Source organism: Hyperolius riggenbachi, chromosome 5, assembly GCF_040937935.1.
Source record: "Hyperolius riggenbachi isolate aHypRig1 chromosome 5, aHypRig1.pri, whole genome shotgun sequence".
NCBI classification, from domain to species: Eukaryota; Metazoa; Chordata; class Amphibia; order Anura; family Hyperoliidae; genus Hyperolius; species Hyperolius riggenbachi.
In genome coordinates, this window is record NC_090650.1 from 23,745,503 (window position 1) to 23,761,072 (window position 15,570).

General features: G+C 44.6%; 1 protein-coding gene across 2 annotated transcripts in view; it reads right to left on the minus strand.

The window, feature by feature from the left end:
* Nucleotides 1-15,570, minus strand: part of PTH1R (parathyroid hormone 1 receptor) — a 452,655-nt gene that overhangs the window by 354,202 nt on the left and 82,883 nt on the right. The window contains exon 1 of one of the 2 annotated variants that reach the window (XM_068235181.1): nt 12,328-12,407. The exons of the other annotated variant lie outside the window; for it this stretch is intronic. Coding sequence (XP_068091282.1) covers nt 12,328-12,375 — 48 coding nt within the window. The 5' untranslated portion in view covers nt 12,376-12,407. Of the gene's footprint in view, nt 1-12,327; nt 12,408-15,570 lie in introns of those variants that run through there. 2 annotated transcript variants of the gene reach the window in all.

Genomic DNA, 15,570 nt, shown 5'->3' on the forward strand with positions numbered 1-15,570 from the left:
TCAACATATAAAACAGTTATATGACATTAAACATTTTAAAAAAAATGTACAATTGTTTATCTCTTACACTTCATAATATAGACATATGGCAATGGTAGGGATTAGATTGTCAGCTCCTTTGAGGGACAGTTAGTGACAATATATATACACTGTACAGCGCTGCGTAATATGTCGGCGCTATATAAATACTAAATAATAATAATAATCTCACCAGTTTATTTTCACCTCAGGTTTCCTAAGTGTGTTTAAACAATTTGCAGCTGATAAAACTTTTGAAGGGCAAGGTATAAATTACAAATGGCTGTCTGCTTGAATGACCGGATCAGTGACAAGGCGTGGAATTCCCCCTTGAAATCAGTGACCCAGGACGACTATGCAGATCAGGGACCGATTCAGTTACAACTGGCAGCATTCAGGGCCAGCGACTGTTTAACCCATGCAACGAAGAATTTGCTGCATGATTCCTTTTAGTAATGGTGCCCGTACACAGTACAATAAAAACATTTGATTTTCCCGTTTATTCGACCAAAACATTCAAATTCAATAAAAGTCAAACAGAATCTTTTTTTTTTTTCGATTAAGAAAAATGAACGATTATCCCGGTTTCTCAATAAAAATCTGATCGGACATGTTGAAAAAAATCTTTATATTCAATCTAACACAGGGGTGTCGAACTCAAATACAAAGTGGGCCAAAATTGAGCTCTGGGACCAAGTGGATGGCCGACCTCAATGTCCAGTGGACACATCTCTCCCTTATAAAGTTCCCTAGTGTCTAATAGCCCCCCCCCCCTCCGTCCCTATACAGTTCCCTGATGCTTAGTGGACCTCCCTCCCCTATACAGTTCCCTGGTATTTAGTACTGTCCCCCTCCCAATATAACTTCTCTGGTGGTCTAGGGCTTACCCTCCAATATAGCTTCTCTGGTGGTCTAGAGTGGGCCAAACATAATGCAAAGTGGGGAGATCACCAGAGGGCCAAATCTGATGGCTCTGAGGGCCAGATTTGGCCCACCGGTCACCGTTTGACATGTTTGATCTAACAGAGTAATTGAACAAAATTATCTAATCGAAAGAAATGAAAAAATTGTACCATGTATGGGCACCATAAGGATGATCGGAAATGCAGATTTTTCAACGCAGATTACCGATTCTCCGATTTTTTTATTTCCGATTTTCCAATTTCCGAGGATTCTTTATTTTGTCATTTTATTTATTTTTATTCATTATTATGTCATTCTATGATTGGCCAAATACTAGCTGACTCAGAAATATTGGACCAATCATAGAATGCAGAATGTTATACCAAGGTAATAGGAGTACCACAGACATTTTAGGCCAATCACGAGACTTGGGGATAGTCGGTAGTATCTGAGTCTTGTGACTGGTCCAAAATTACCGCGGCAGTCCAATTTTTCGGGGGAGAATTCAGTATTCTCTGATTGGTCCAGTGCTTCCGAGTTCTGGGATTGGGCTAAAATTACTGTGTTGCCGGGCATCTGATTTCTGAGTTCCAATCAGAACTGCGGAAATTTAAACTCTGCAGAATCCGAACAAGCCTCCCCACCTTTTTGGGGGCGCGTTCCCATAGGAGCTGCGGCCATTTCTGATTCGCTCGCGGCTCCCCTTCTGATGCGCAGCTGCAGCCCAAATCGCTAAGCCGTGCGTGACTCCGGGATGCAGCTGCATATAACTGCAGCGCTACATTCACACTGGTGGATCCCGGCGGTAAACGACAAGCACAGACGCTGATAGTCGCCCTTGTGAGCCGGCCCATAACCTATTCAGTACTTTTCTGTAGTGACGCTAATTCGCATTCCGCGGAATTTACATTTCCACATTTTCCAATCGGAAATTTCCTGTGGAAATCCGATTTAATGCAACTCGCCAATTTTAGCCCGATCACAGAACTTGGAACCATTGGACCAATCAGAGATGGCAGAATTTTTCATCAAAAACCTGATTACCCCCGTAATTTTAGGCCAATCACAGGACTGATTTTCTGGTTTTCTGATTTCCATTTTTTTGCATTCCCCGATGCAAACAAATGACTAATAAAATGCCCCTCAAAAATCAGAGAAATGGAAATCGGAAAATCAGAAATCGGTAAAACAGAAGTTGGCATTCGCAGATATCGGAAATTCCGCAGAATCGTAAATCCGACCAGTCCTACTTTTCTGAAGAGAAGCTTCAACAGAGACGCCAGAATAGAGTAAAAACTTTTTCAAAACTTTTCAAAAGGGCGGTAGTGGTGAGCTTACCTCCCCAACAACAAGTACCGTAAAACACAAATTGTGTTGATTAAAAATTGAACAAAGATACCGTTTATTTAAGTACTCTACAATGCAATGCGTTTCGCAGGTTCTATCCCGCTTCATCAGGTAATCAAAGGAGTAAAAATTAGTACAGGTCTGGGTCCAAGCCAAACATAACCGATATCACTCAGGGCTGCCTGGGATGTAAAGGAATGATTATTTCAAGAACAGTCTGTCCCAGAAATTGCAGCCCTGCCTTAGCTGCGATGGGAACATTTCTTGTACCGTCAGTCATTAAATAACAGTTCGACTTCTATAAGGCAAGATGTTTATTATTTCCTAATAAAAAAAAAAACCTGACCTTTTCCCTGTTATTATATTTTCAACCGTCTGAGTTGAAAATAGTTACAACTAAACTGAAGGTCTTGGAGGGAAGGACAAAAAACTGCGTCAATCACAGGAGAATTGGTAGCTATGAAAAGTAGAACATTTATCTTTTTTCACAAGAAGCGACTTTATACTTTTAACCATGTGAGTAGAAAATACTTGTGATTATTCTTGCGGATTTGATAGGAAGGCCGTCGGCCTGAAAATAGGGACATAAACATCGGGAACGGCCATGTTCAGAACCTGTGCTAACTCAGTTAGCACGTCTTAAAGGGATACTGTAGGGGGGTCGGGGGAAAATGAGCTGAACTTACCCGGGGCTTCTAATAGTCCCCTGCAGACATCCTGTGTTGGCGCAGACACTCACCGATGCTCCGGCCCCGCCTCCAGTTCACTTCTGGAATTTCTGACTTTAAAGTCAGAAAACCACTGCGCCTGCACGCCCGTGTCCTCGCTCCCGCTGATGTCACCAGGAGTGTACTGCGCAGACACAGACCATACTAGGCCTGCGCTGTGCGCTCTTGATGACATCAGCGGGAGCGAGGACACGGGCGTGCAGGCGCAGTGGTTTTCAGACTTTAAAGTCTGAAATTCCAGAAGTGAACCGGAGGCGGGGCCGGAGCATCGGTGAGTGGCTGCGCCAACACAGGATGTCTGCGGGGGACCGTTAAAGCCCCGGGTAAGTTCAACTCATTTTCCCCTGACCCCCCCTACAGTATCCCTTTAAGGCTTTCCACGTGCAAACTAGGGTGCAAAGTAGTTTGCACGGCAAAGCGGTTACTGTTCGCGTGCTATTTTAGCGCACGTAAAAAGTTTGCGCGTAAAACTTTATGCGCACTACTTCGCGTGCAAAATCAGCTGCTTTGCGTGCAAAATATGCTCATCAGGCTACTTAGCACGTGAAGCGGGTGAATTTGCACGTGAAGTAGTGTGCATAAAACTTTACACGTGCAAAACTTTATGCGTCTAAACTTTACGCACGCATTAGCGCGCGAAGAGGCAGTTTGCACGTGATAAGCGGCTTTTCACTGGTGTGCTAACTGTTAGCACCGCTGTGTGAATCAAGCCCCATGTGAGGATTTCAGCTTCAAGTAGAAGTCGTTTTTACAGTCTGTTCTAACAAACTGGTTATTCGGACAATTTCATTAATTTTTTCGGCTTAGTCAGGATGGGAATGTTTTATTCTTCTTGAGATGTTAAAAGCACTTCAGTTTGTAAAAGGCAAGGAGTTTTATCTTGTTATTTTACAAAAGCCGACTGCCTTCCCTAATTTCTGTTGTTAACCGGCTGGGTACAAAATAGTTACAATTGTATTGGTGCATTTGGAGAGGAGGACACTAAAAGGGATAATGTGTTTCCATCAAGGGTGAAGAGGTTTGTTATTGTGCAAGCAGTAACTTCATTATTTTATTTCTCATACATAACCATCTAAGTAGAATGCGGTTACAGTGGCGTACCTAGGGTATTTGGCACCTGGTGCTGATTATCCACAGACCCCCCCCCCCAATCAGGAAGACAACGTGCGGCGCGCTTAGCTGAAAAATGGGGCTACATTGTGCGGCTGCGCTGAAAAATGGGTGTGGTCATGGACCAAAATGTGGGTGTGATCACGGGTGGAGACAAATTTACATGAACCTAGCAATGGTGGGACATTAGGTTAGGACAGTGGTGGCGAACCTTTTGGAGGCCGAGTGTCCAAACTGCAACCCAAAAGTCACTTATCTATCGCAAAGTGGCAACAGCAATTTAAACTAAATACAAACATTTTAACTCATACGTGAACATTATGGAAAATCCAAGTTGAAAATAAACTGTGAAGATAAACTATTTCATCCATCCTACTCCTGAAAAATGTATTGTTTTAGAAACCCCCTCCCCCAGTTTTAATTTTCTGTTTTAAAAAGCTAAAAAAGTAAGTTTAAGGCTATTGTCTCATATGATTATGATTCAGCTTTTCCCATAGTCTCGCAGTTAGCAATCATGTGACCCCCAACAAGACAAATTCAGCAATCATTAGGCCCCCAACAAGACAAATTCAGCAGTCATGAGGCACATAAATAGACAGCATTTCACATAAATAGGCAGAATGCCCCCTTAATATGGTAGACACCTCTCACCTGGCTTCTGAATTCTCCTCTACTGGCTGCTGTGCCTGGTTGGCAATACTGTGTGGACTGAAAGGCCTGGCGGTGATGCTGTGGCCTGACTGGCGGTGATGCTGTGGCTGGGCTGGCTGGCGGTGATGCTGGGCTGTGCCTGGCTGGTTGAAGTAAATGCTGGCCTGACTGGGGGTGATGCTGTGGCCTTTTTGCCAGCGATTCTGGGCTGGTTGGCTGGTGGTGATGTTGGGCTGGCTGGCCTAGATAGTTTAGGTAGTGAGAGGTGCCCCCTAGTTTAGGTAGCGCCAGGAGCCAGTGTAGGTAGTATAGTAGTCCCCAGTACAGCTAGTATAGTGGCCCCCAGTATAGTGGCCCCCAGTATAGCTAGTATAGTTTCCCCCAGCCAGTATAGCTAGCATAGTTGCCCCCAGTAAGTATAGCTAGTATAGTTGCCCCCAGCCAGTATAGTTGCCCCCAGTAAGTATAGCTAGTTTAGTTGCCCCCAGTAAGTGTAGCTAGTATATTTGCCCCCCGCCAGTATAGTTGCCCCCAGCCAGTATAGTTGCCCCCAGTAAGTATAGCGAGTATAGTTGCCCACCGCCAGTATAGCTAGTATAGTTGCCCCCTGCTAGTATAGTTGCCCCCAGTAAGTATAGCTAGTATAGTTGCCCCCAGTAAGTATAGCTAGTGTAGTTGCCCCCCGCCAGTATAGTTGCCCCCAGCCAGTATAGTTGCCCCAAGTAAGTATAGCTAGAATAGTTGCCCCCAGTATAGCTAGTATAGTTACCCCCAGCCTGTATAGTTGCCCCCAGTAAGTATAGCTAGTATAGTTGCCCCCAGTAAGTATAGCTAGTATAGTTGCCCCAGTATAGCTAGTATAGTTGCCCCCAGCCAGTATAATTGCCCCCATTAAGTATAGCTAGTATAGTTGCCCCCAGGAGGGTGAAAGCAGCGCTAGAAGGAGGGGCAGTGGGGGCAGCGGTGGGGAGGGGGGAAATATCCCCCCCCCCCCCTCCCTCACCTGGGACCCCTCCTTCACCTGGGACCCCTCCTTCTGCCTCTCTCCCCCTCCATAGCTAACTGTCGGGAAGTGCGGGGTGGCCGGAGGCGTGCTAAGAATTACTCACCTCATTTCCGCGTTCCAAGCGTGGAGCGCAGCGTCATGTCGTTACAGGTCTCCGCTTTCAATGCCGCCCACTGTGCTTCCACTAATCAGGAAGCACAGTGGGCGGCATTGAAGGCGGAGACCTGTAACGACATGACACTGCGGCTGCGCGCCGCGCTTGGAACGCGGAAATGAGGTGAGTAATTCTTAGCACGCCTCCGGCCGCCCCACACTTCCCAACAGTTAGCTATGGAGGGGGAGAGAGGCAGAAGGAGGGGTCCCAGGTGAGGGAGGGGGGGGGGGATATTTGCCCCCTCCCCACCGCTGCCTCCACAGCCCCTCCTTCTAGCGCTGCTTTCACCCTCCTGCTGTGCTGCTGTGGGGGGTCGTGGTGACACCCCCCTGGGTGTCTGACACCCGGTGCGCCCCGCCCCCCTGCGCCCTATGATAGGGACGCTACTGCACGGTTATATGAATCTCAGAAGAGAGGGCAATGAGTCTGAAGATTCTAACCAATTTATCAGTAGGCCCTGTTCAGACGTGCATTCCTAGCCGTTTTTCAAGACCGCGTACAGACAGATTTTGCGCATAGAAACAGCTACTAATGTTTTCTAATGGCCTCGTTCACATGTATGCGCATGAGACGCATACGTTTCTCATCCGCATTACTGCACGCAGCTCTGTGCGTCACGCACAGAAAAGGACGCAATGAAAGTCTATGGATGCGTTTTTAGCGTACGTTTCCCTCTGCGGTTTCCATAAATCTTTTCTGTTTCCCGGGTCACGCGTGTGTGCAAAACGCAATAGAGAACGCATTGGAACGCATAGAAAACGCATGCAAATGCATGCGTTTTTTACCTTGCGTTTCGTTCAAAATATACGCATTCTGCAAACGCTGACAGTCTGAACAGGGCCTTAGAGTCTTGCTCAGGCCCTCAATAAAAAATTTCCATTTGACTTTACAATAAAATGGCGCACATTATATGACTCACTGCTAAAAATGAATCTCTTGTACGGGGTAAGAAATAATTGGATTATCAAAATATTTTTGATATTTTTGACAAGGACAAAAAACTATGCTAATCACAGGAAAATTGGTAGCTATGAAAAGTAGAACATTTATCTTTTTTCACATGAAGCGACTTTATACTTTTAACCAGGTGAGTAGAAAATACTTGTGATTAATCTTGCGGATTTGATAGGAAGGCCGTCGGCCTGAAAATAGGGACATAAACATCGGGAACGGCCATGTTCATAAATGAACGTAAGGAAGAAACTTCCATTGGATTATCTTTTCAGTGAAATGGGGCAAATGTAATTTTCGCATTTGCGAACTTCCGAAAACATAAATTTATGTAATTAGAAACTATGTAGAAATCGACAATGCCATCTTAGGGTCTCTGAAGTTGTGTACAGACACTCCATAACTGTCACCTAAAAGGATCATTAGATCATTTTAGGTGACACAATGCCAAGGAGGAAAGACATCAGCAATGATCATAGAGAAGAAATTGCTGTTGCCCATCAATCTAGAAAGAGTTATACCGCCATTATTCACCTCAAGGTCAGACCGTGCAATGCTCAGAGAAATTTTGAAAAAACCTAAGAACTACATCTCAGACACTCCAGATATTAGTTAGCATTTAAATTGTTGAAGTTTATGAGCGTACAAGCAAACTAAGGCTGAACAAGTATGGTTTCTCTAGAAGAGCTGCCAGAATAAACCTTCTTCCCTCTAAACAAAAAAAAAAAAGAATATGGCAGCACAACATAGGTGCCAAAGCTGCATCTGAACAAACCACAGGACTTCTGGAACAATGTCCCTCAGACAGATGAGGTCAAAGTGGAGACCATGGCCTCGATTCACTAACCGCTGCTAACTCAGTTAGCACATCTTAAGGCTTTGCACGTGCAAACTAGGGTGCTAAGTAGTTAGCACGGCAAAGCTGTTACTGTTCGCGTGCTATTTTAGCACACGTAAAAAGTTTGCACACGTAAAACTTTATGCGCACTACTTCGCGTGCTGAAGAGAAGAAGCCGGCAGCATCTGTAAATATTTTACTCCTTTATTGCATCAAAGGCTTTCCAGCAGATAAAGCAACGTTTCAAGGCTGCACACCTCTTCGTCAAGCTTTGCTGGAAGTCAATTACATAACAAACGATTACACATGGGTATTTATACTAAGCATGGTTAACAACAGCCAATAAAATGCAAACATGTCAACACCAATCATAACAGTCCTCTACTGTCGGACCTGATGGGGAACTTGCACAAAGCTGTTGTGATAGGATACAGAGTATCTGAACCTCTTCGCGCGCAAAATAACCTGCTTCGCATGCAAAATATGCTTATCAGGCTACTTAGCACGTGAAGCGGGTGAATTTGCACGTGAAGTAGTGCGCATAAAACTTTACACATGCAAAACTTTATGCGCGCTAAACTTTACGCACGCATTAGCGCGCAAAGAGGCAGTTTGCACGTGATAAGCGGCTTTTCACTGGCGTGCTAACTTTTAGCACCGCTTTGTGAATCAAGCCCCATTGTGAGGATTTCAGCTTCAAGTAGAAGTCGTTTTTACAGTCTGTTCTAACAAACTGGTTATTCGGACAATTTCATTAATTTTTTCGGCTTAGTCAGGATGGGAATGTTTTATTCTTCTTGAGATGTTAAAAGCACTTCAGTTTGTAAAAGGCAAGGAGTTTTATCTTGTTATTTTACAAAAGCCGAATGCCTTCCCTAATTTCTGTTGTTAACCGGCTGGGTACAAAATAGTTACAATTGTATTGGTGCATTTGGAGAGGAGGACACTAAAAGGGATAATGTGTTTCCATCAAGGGTGAAGAGGTTTGTTATTGTGCAAGCAGTAACTTTTTACCTTATTTCTCGTACGTAACCATCTAAGTAGAACGCGGTTATATTAATCTCAGAAGAACGGGCAATGAGTCTGAAGAGTCTAACCAATTTATCAGTAAGAGTCTTGCTCGGGCCGACAATGAAAAATTTCCATTTGACTTTGCAATAAAATGGGGCAAATTGTATGACTCTCTGCTAAAAATGGATCTCTTGTGTGGGGTAAGAAATAATTGGATTATCAAAATATTTTTGATATTTAATGTAAATATTCGACTATAAGTCTAGCAATTTAGGTCAGACTCCCTTCATAAAAGTATACGGGTCGGCTTATACACGAGTCACAGGCAACCCTGAGTAATGTGTGTACTAATGTACTAATAGTGACATTCCCATTTGCAGCAATTTACCCTGCGGTAAGTGACACTTTCTTGATAAAGGAAATGCCAAGAAAACAGTCCTGGCTGCAACAATTAACAAGGAAAGGGCCGGAAGGGAGGGGGGATACCGGGCAGCAGTAGGGGAGTGAATAATTCCTGCACTTGGGGACCTGGAGGAGTTATTGGCTGCATTTAAGGGACAGGAGGGGTTAATGGCTGTAATACTTTATGCAGTGCAGTCATTAACCCCTCCTGGTGCCCAAGTGCAGCTGTTAATTCTTCCTGGTACCAAGTGCAGCCATTAACTTTGCTAGGTAGACTTATACTTGAGTCAATAAAAAAATTCCAGCTTTAGAGGGTATAATATTCGAGTCGACTTATATGCGAGGTCGGCTTATATTCGAGGACATATGAGTATTACAATATATACCTTAAGCCTCATTTTTAAGCACAAAAATGTGATGAGTTACCCCCTCGGCTTATATGCGGGTCAGTGGAGCAGAACAGATGTGGAGCAGGTTATTGTTACTGGCAGAAGAGTGTAAGGATCGTGCACTAGTGATCCTACTCTTAATAGCTAGCTCCCTGCTGTGTCCCTGCCATCCATTCCCGGCAACATGGTGTGCAGTGTCTACCTGTGTCCCCTGGCTTGTGGAGCAGAGCGTGCAAGCAACGTGTCAGTGGTGCAATGATTGGGGTTGCTTCCTTTGTGGCAATTGCTGTGTCTCATATCTATGGCCCCATCTAGTGGCGTCATGAGACACAGCTGTGTCCTTCTTGGGGCACATCTGGCTACTGTGCAGGGGGCTATACTGGGGAGGGGGCTTATACGGGAGTCAATCACCTTTTCCAGGTTTCTGGAGGTAAAGTGGTTACCTCGGCTTATATGTGGGTCAGCTTATATGCGACTATGTAGGATATATGTATAGTCAGCATAGTTAGATATGAATCAACATAGCCAAAAAGGACCCCCTTTGTTAATGTAAATGTTCCTCTATTCAGGGAGAACAAGATATTTATATTGATATAGAAAAAAATAGTTTATACAGTAGGTTATCCCCACATCCCAATGTACATTTATATGATTAAATATGGCTGCTAGGTGGGTCTTTAAAGGGTTATTTATCAATTCACCATTTTTGAAAACCAAGGGGGTTAACTGGAGAATGCCGAAGACAGGTCACCCAGTGGTAATTAAAATCATGGCTTTATTAACAAATATAGCAAATTATGAAAAAACATCACACACACGACAAAGACATGTTTAAAGGGAACCAGAGACGAAGCACCCTTGTGTATTTTACCATATATATCAGTAAGAACATTAGAGAAAACACTTACCATGCTCTCTGTTTCATTCTCACAGTGTCTCTTATCAGCTATGATAAGAATCCCGGACTGAGCATTCAGTCTGGCTTTGCAGGGAATAATTATAGCTGAGTCATTATAGCAGAGCCACAAGGGGGCAGGCTTGGGCTTGAAAAGACACCAGAGAAGACAGACTCAGCTATAATCTTTCCGTAGCAAAGCTAGACTGAGTGCTCAGTCGGGGATTCTTACTAGAGGTGATAACAGTCAGAGTAAACAGAGAACAATGAAACAGAGAGCAGATTATGTGTTTACTGTCATGTTCCCACTGATTTATAAGGTAAAATACAAGAGGGTGCTTTGTCTCTGGTTCTCTTTAAAAGTACATAAATAGTACACTATAAAGGAGAAGCATGTTGTTCTAAATCAGATAAGAAGAGTACACCTATAGCTGATTTGTCCCACTCACGTTTAGAGAATAGGATCTGATACAGGATAAATCTCCTTTTTTAGGGAATAGTTCTCCACACCCGGAGATCCCTATAGAAAAAAAGTGCCTGTTCCAATATTTTAATGTTTTAGACATAAACGTCTTTGAGCCAAGATGTTAATGTCTCAATGCGTTTCGTGAAACATCTATACAGTAGTGTTCACGTCTTCAGGAGAGAATCTTGGCATCATGTGAGTAAAGCAGGATTCAGAATAAGTCTGGGTTGTCATGTGGTTCAAATTATGACTGACATGGGAAATAGATTGGATCACAATCTGAGGTAGTCCACAGGTTTGGTAGAGTAGCATAGCTGGATCTGTTAATGTCCGTGTCTAATCAGCATAGTTACAGTTATTTTGGTAGAAAAAAAGACATACGTCCATCGAGATCCGCCAGAAAATAAAGTACAACACTGCCGCCCTCACATACCCCTGTTTATCCAGAGAAAGGCAACAAACACTATCAAACACCGGAGGTACTCTTTAATTTATAAAGCTGTCACTTTAAATTCTGTTTTGTTGTGTTGTACAGCTAGTAGACTCACTGTTATCATCTATCCTAGTAGTGTATATTCCTGCTGAACTGTGTTCTCAGCAGAAAGAGAGAGCTGTGCTCCACGCAGAGATTTTATTGCTTAGTTCTTTGAAAACCTCTCAGAACGTTAACTTTTGTAATTCAGAGCTATTAAAAATGACATTTCCGTTACCACGCGCCACTGCCCCTAAAAAGTTCCAAAACACAGTGAACTCTAAATAGTACTGCTCTGTTGCCACAGCAACAGTGCCCTATTTATAGCACAGACTGCCCATGAACTCCCACCTTATTACAGGAGTAAACACCTTGCACAAAACAGTAGCCACTTTCACTCGGTAACAACACCCGCACTAATCCAGCAACTGCAGCCTCACTCAGTGATTGCAGCTCCCCCCCCCCCCCCCCCCCCAATAAGTGGCTGAGGGATGTTTTTAAAAGCTCGCCCTCAGAGCCATCAGATTTGGCCCCCACGTGGTTTTCCTACTTTGCATTATGTTTGGCCCACTCTAGACCACCAGAGAAGCTATATTGGTGAGGAAGGGAGAAATAGACACCAGGGAACTGTATTGGAGAGGGAAGGGCCACTAGACACCTGGAAACTGTATAGGGAAAAGGGGGAATTAGACACTAGGAAACTGTATAGGGGAGGGAGAGAGGACAACTAAACATCGTAGAACTGTATAGGGGAAGGAGGAGGGCCACTAGACATCAGGGCAATTGTATAGGGCAGCGGTAGGGAACCTATGGCTTGGGAGTCAGATGTGGCTCTTTTGATGGCTACATCTGGCTCACTGACAATCCAGGAGGGGTTGATTCACTAAGCTGCACTGCTCAAGCAGCACAGCTTAGTGTGGCAGAGCAAGTAACATTTTCAAAGTAGTGCACGCTAGTGCTGTAGCATGCGCTACTAACTTACTCACCCCCAAAATGAACGGCCGCTCCAACGGTCCAACTATGGACCCTGTCATGTTGCTGAAACCCAAGAGAAGCTGAAGACGTGTCTGACACTTCTGCTGCCCGGAGGGTCAACTGTATACACATCACCATGGCAACAGGGACGTGAGCCCTACTGTCCCAGTTTAAAACATATTGTAAAGTTCTCACAGAATTACATTTCAAAATATGTGGCGTTTATGCCAAAAAGGTTCCTGACCCCTGGTATAGGGGAAGGATGGGGCTATTAGACCCCAGGGAACTGTATAAGGGAGAGAGGTAGACATTGAGGACGGTTGGCCCGAGACTAGGTCCCAGAGCTCAATTTCGGCCCACTTTGTATTTGAGTTTGACACCCCTGTTTTAAATGTAGACATTCTGCAAGTCTATTCTGCGCTATGCTGTGCAGGGGATGGGAACACTGAAGAAGTTTTAAACTAGTTTGTTGCTTCCAAAGTTTGTTTGTTGAATTGTTGACATTCTCTCGGCGCTGCCCCCTACTGAGTGTTTATTTCTCTGTCTTCATTTCCAGCCCACCGCCTCTCTCCCTCTTATAGGGAAAGCGCAGGGGGGGGGGGGGGGGGGGGATTGTTTGTGACAGACGAGGAAATGGATTGTGATTTGGGAACCTGGAGATCATTAGAGCCAAGATTTATCCAGAGCAAAGATCCTATTAGTTCCAACATCTTCCCCTCTGGGTCCGCCGGAGCGAAACCGTAAAAACGCAGCATCTGGAAGAGATCAATTATACAAAGTCTCCCACAAAACTAAACAATGCTTTTCTTTTTAATTAAATACTTTCACTGTGCAATAAGCGGGACGCTTCACAGGTCGGTTCAATGCGACTCGAGGGGGAATTAAAGGAAACGGCAATCCGGAATAAACTATTATCGCTACGCAAACGAGTTTGTTATTAAAAATGACAATTTCATATCAGTCTGAACTTTGTAAAGCTGGGAAAGGATGGAAGTTTCTAATCATTACAACTACGGCAACATTGCACTCTTTGCAATGAGATTTCATCGTCTCCCTGCTCATGTAACTGCCTTTCTAGTTTTCAAAGAGGTTGGCATCATGGGTTTGATGCACGAAGCTGTGGTAATATGACTGTGAACAGACAGGGCACGGCAATATTAACATTACTACCGGCAGCAGGTTACCACGAGTTACGATATTTTCGCGACCGGCAGTACTCAAATAACATGAGCCTTGCTATGGTAACAGTGTAACCAACACACGGACTCGTGCTTGCAGCATTGTGGGCAGTGTCAGGCTGGGAGCTGGAATGATTTATCTGTGATCTGTCCACACAGGAGCAGCTTGCTATCAAGTAATGATTAACGCATGCCAGCCAACTAGCCAAGTACATCTGTAGGTAACTTTTATTCAATAATAGCACCATTATTTGTACAACCTGCTCTATTCCTCTCACTTCAGGTGTCCATGGCTACTCAAATACAACACTCCTGCTTAGTTCGGGTTGAATAAAGAGTATTTAAAGGGAATTCGAGGTGAGAGGGATATGGAGGCTGCCATATTTATTTCCTTTTAAGCAATACCAGTTGCCTGGCTGTCCTCCTGATCCCGTGTTTCTAATACTTCTAGCCATAGACCCTGAACAAGCATGCAGCAGATCAGGAACTCTGACTCAGCCGACTCAGGTTTTACTTAATTAGCCATACGCTTGTTCCAGGGAGGCAGTACTTATACTAGAAGATCAACAGGGCTGCCAGGCAACTGGCATTGTTTACAAGGAAATAAATATGGCAGCCTCCATATCCCTCTCACCTCGTGTTCACTTTAACAGTAACCACAGAAATGTTTTTGGTGGATTTGTGAATGTTCGTTTTATGCATTACTTGGGCCAAACTTTATTTCATGCTACTAAACATTGCAGAGTACCTATAGCTGAATGTGATCTCGGCGCCTCGCAGGTCTGCCACATCCAATCTGTACAGCCAGAAAAACAAGCCCCCACTAGACAGGAAACCGGCACAGACCCGTCGCCCTCGGTCAGGAAGGAGAGCATGACATGGCGCACAGGAAGTGCTGGAGGAGGCGGGGGCTGGAAGCGGCGCAACGATGGCCGACCTTCACAAGGACAAAGCCCCAGGCGAAACGATGACCGGAGGGCTCAGCTTTGTCTTAAAACTGCTCAATCGTATTTTGTGGGAAGCCGCATTCTTTATTTAGAAAGCTCCTGAAAAGTGCGGCGGTAAAACCATTACTGACTACCAGGCAGAGCGGCGGCGGAGGCCAAGGGAACACCGCGAGACAAGCTGCCTCCAACACAAACACAGGCAGATGTAAGACAGGAGTACCACGTACTTTCATGCCAAATCGGGGTTTATTATTGTAATGATTGACCAAAAGCTTAAGTGGAACTCCAACCTAAATGTATTTTTTAAAGCAACATTCCTCCTATACTGTGATAAAAAACAAAACAACAATTTGTAAAGCTTTTTTCTCCTGTAGGACTTAAAGCGCACAAGCATGGCTCAGACCAGTAATTGGTTGAGTGGTAAAATGTGGTACAGAGGAGGAATTCTATAAGTCCACAACTGCCAGGCTAAGCACATAGCTCCCAACTGTCCCTCTTTTGGAAGGACAGTCCATCTTTGGGAGCCCTGTCCCTCTGTCCCTCTTTCCTCCTCATTTGTCCCTCTTTCAGGACTTTGTCCCTTTTTCCATGTAAATATATATATTGCGCTACTAAAAATGTATGGTATGGGTGACTAGGGGTGTGAAGGGGGCGTGATCATGGGTGTGGCAGGGGCGTGGTTTAAGTGTTCCTCTTTCTCATCTCAAAAAGTTGGGAGGTATGTAAACCGTTGACTTTTCCGGCTGGATTTGAATAACTCCAGGGATGGGGCTCTTTACTGGGGGAGGTAGGGAATTCGAAAGGGTAGAGGCAGCACGACAGAAAGCTCTGCCTCCAAAGGTCTTGAGGTGCACTCTGGGAGTGACCAAGTTTATGGATCCCGCTGATCTGAGGTTGTGAGGGGTGTGGTGCAGTTTCAGCAAGGCCCAGTTCACATTAGCGTTTTTGTCCGGAACGTAACCGGAACGTATACTGTACAGACGGAATGGATGTGTTAACCTATGGACCCATTCACATGCATCCGTTGGATCCATTCACATGCAGGCCCTAATTTTCCGGACCGTTCTGCTTAGCGGAACGGATCCGGACAAAAAATGCAGCAGCATTGGGGCAATGTAAAACGGAACAT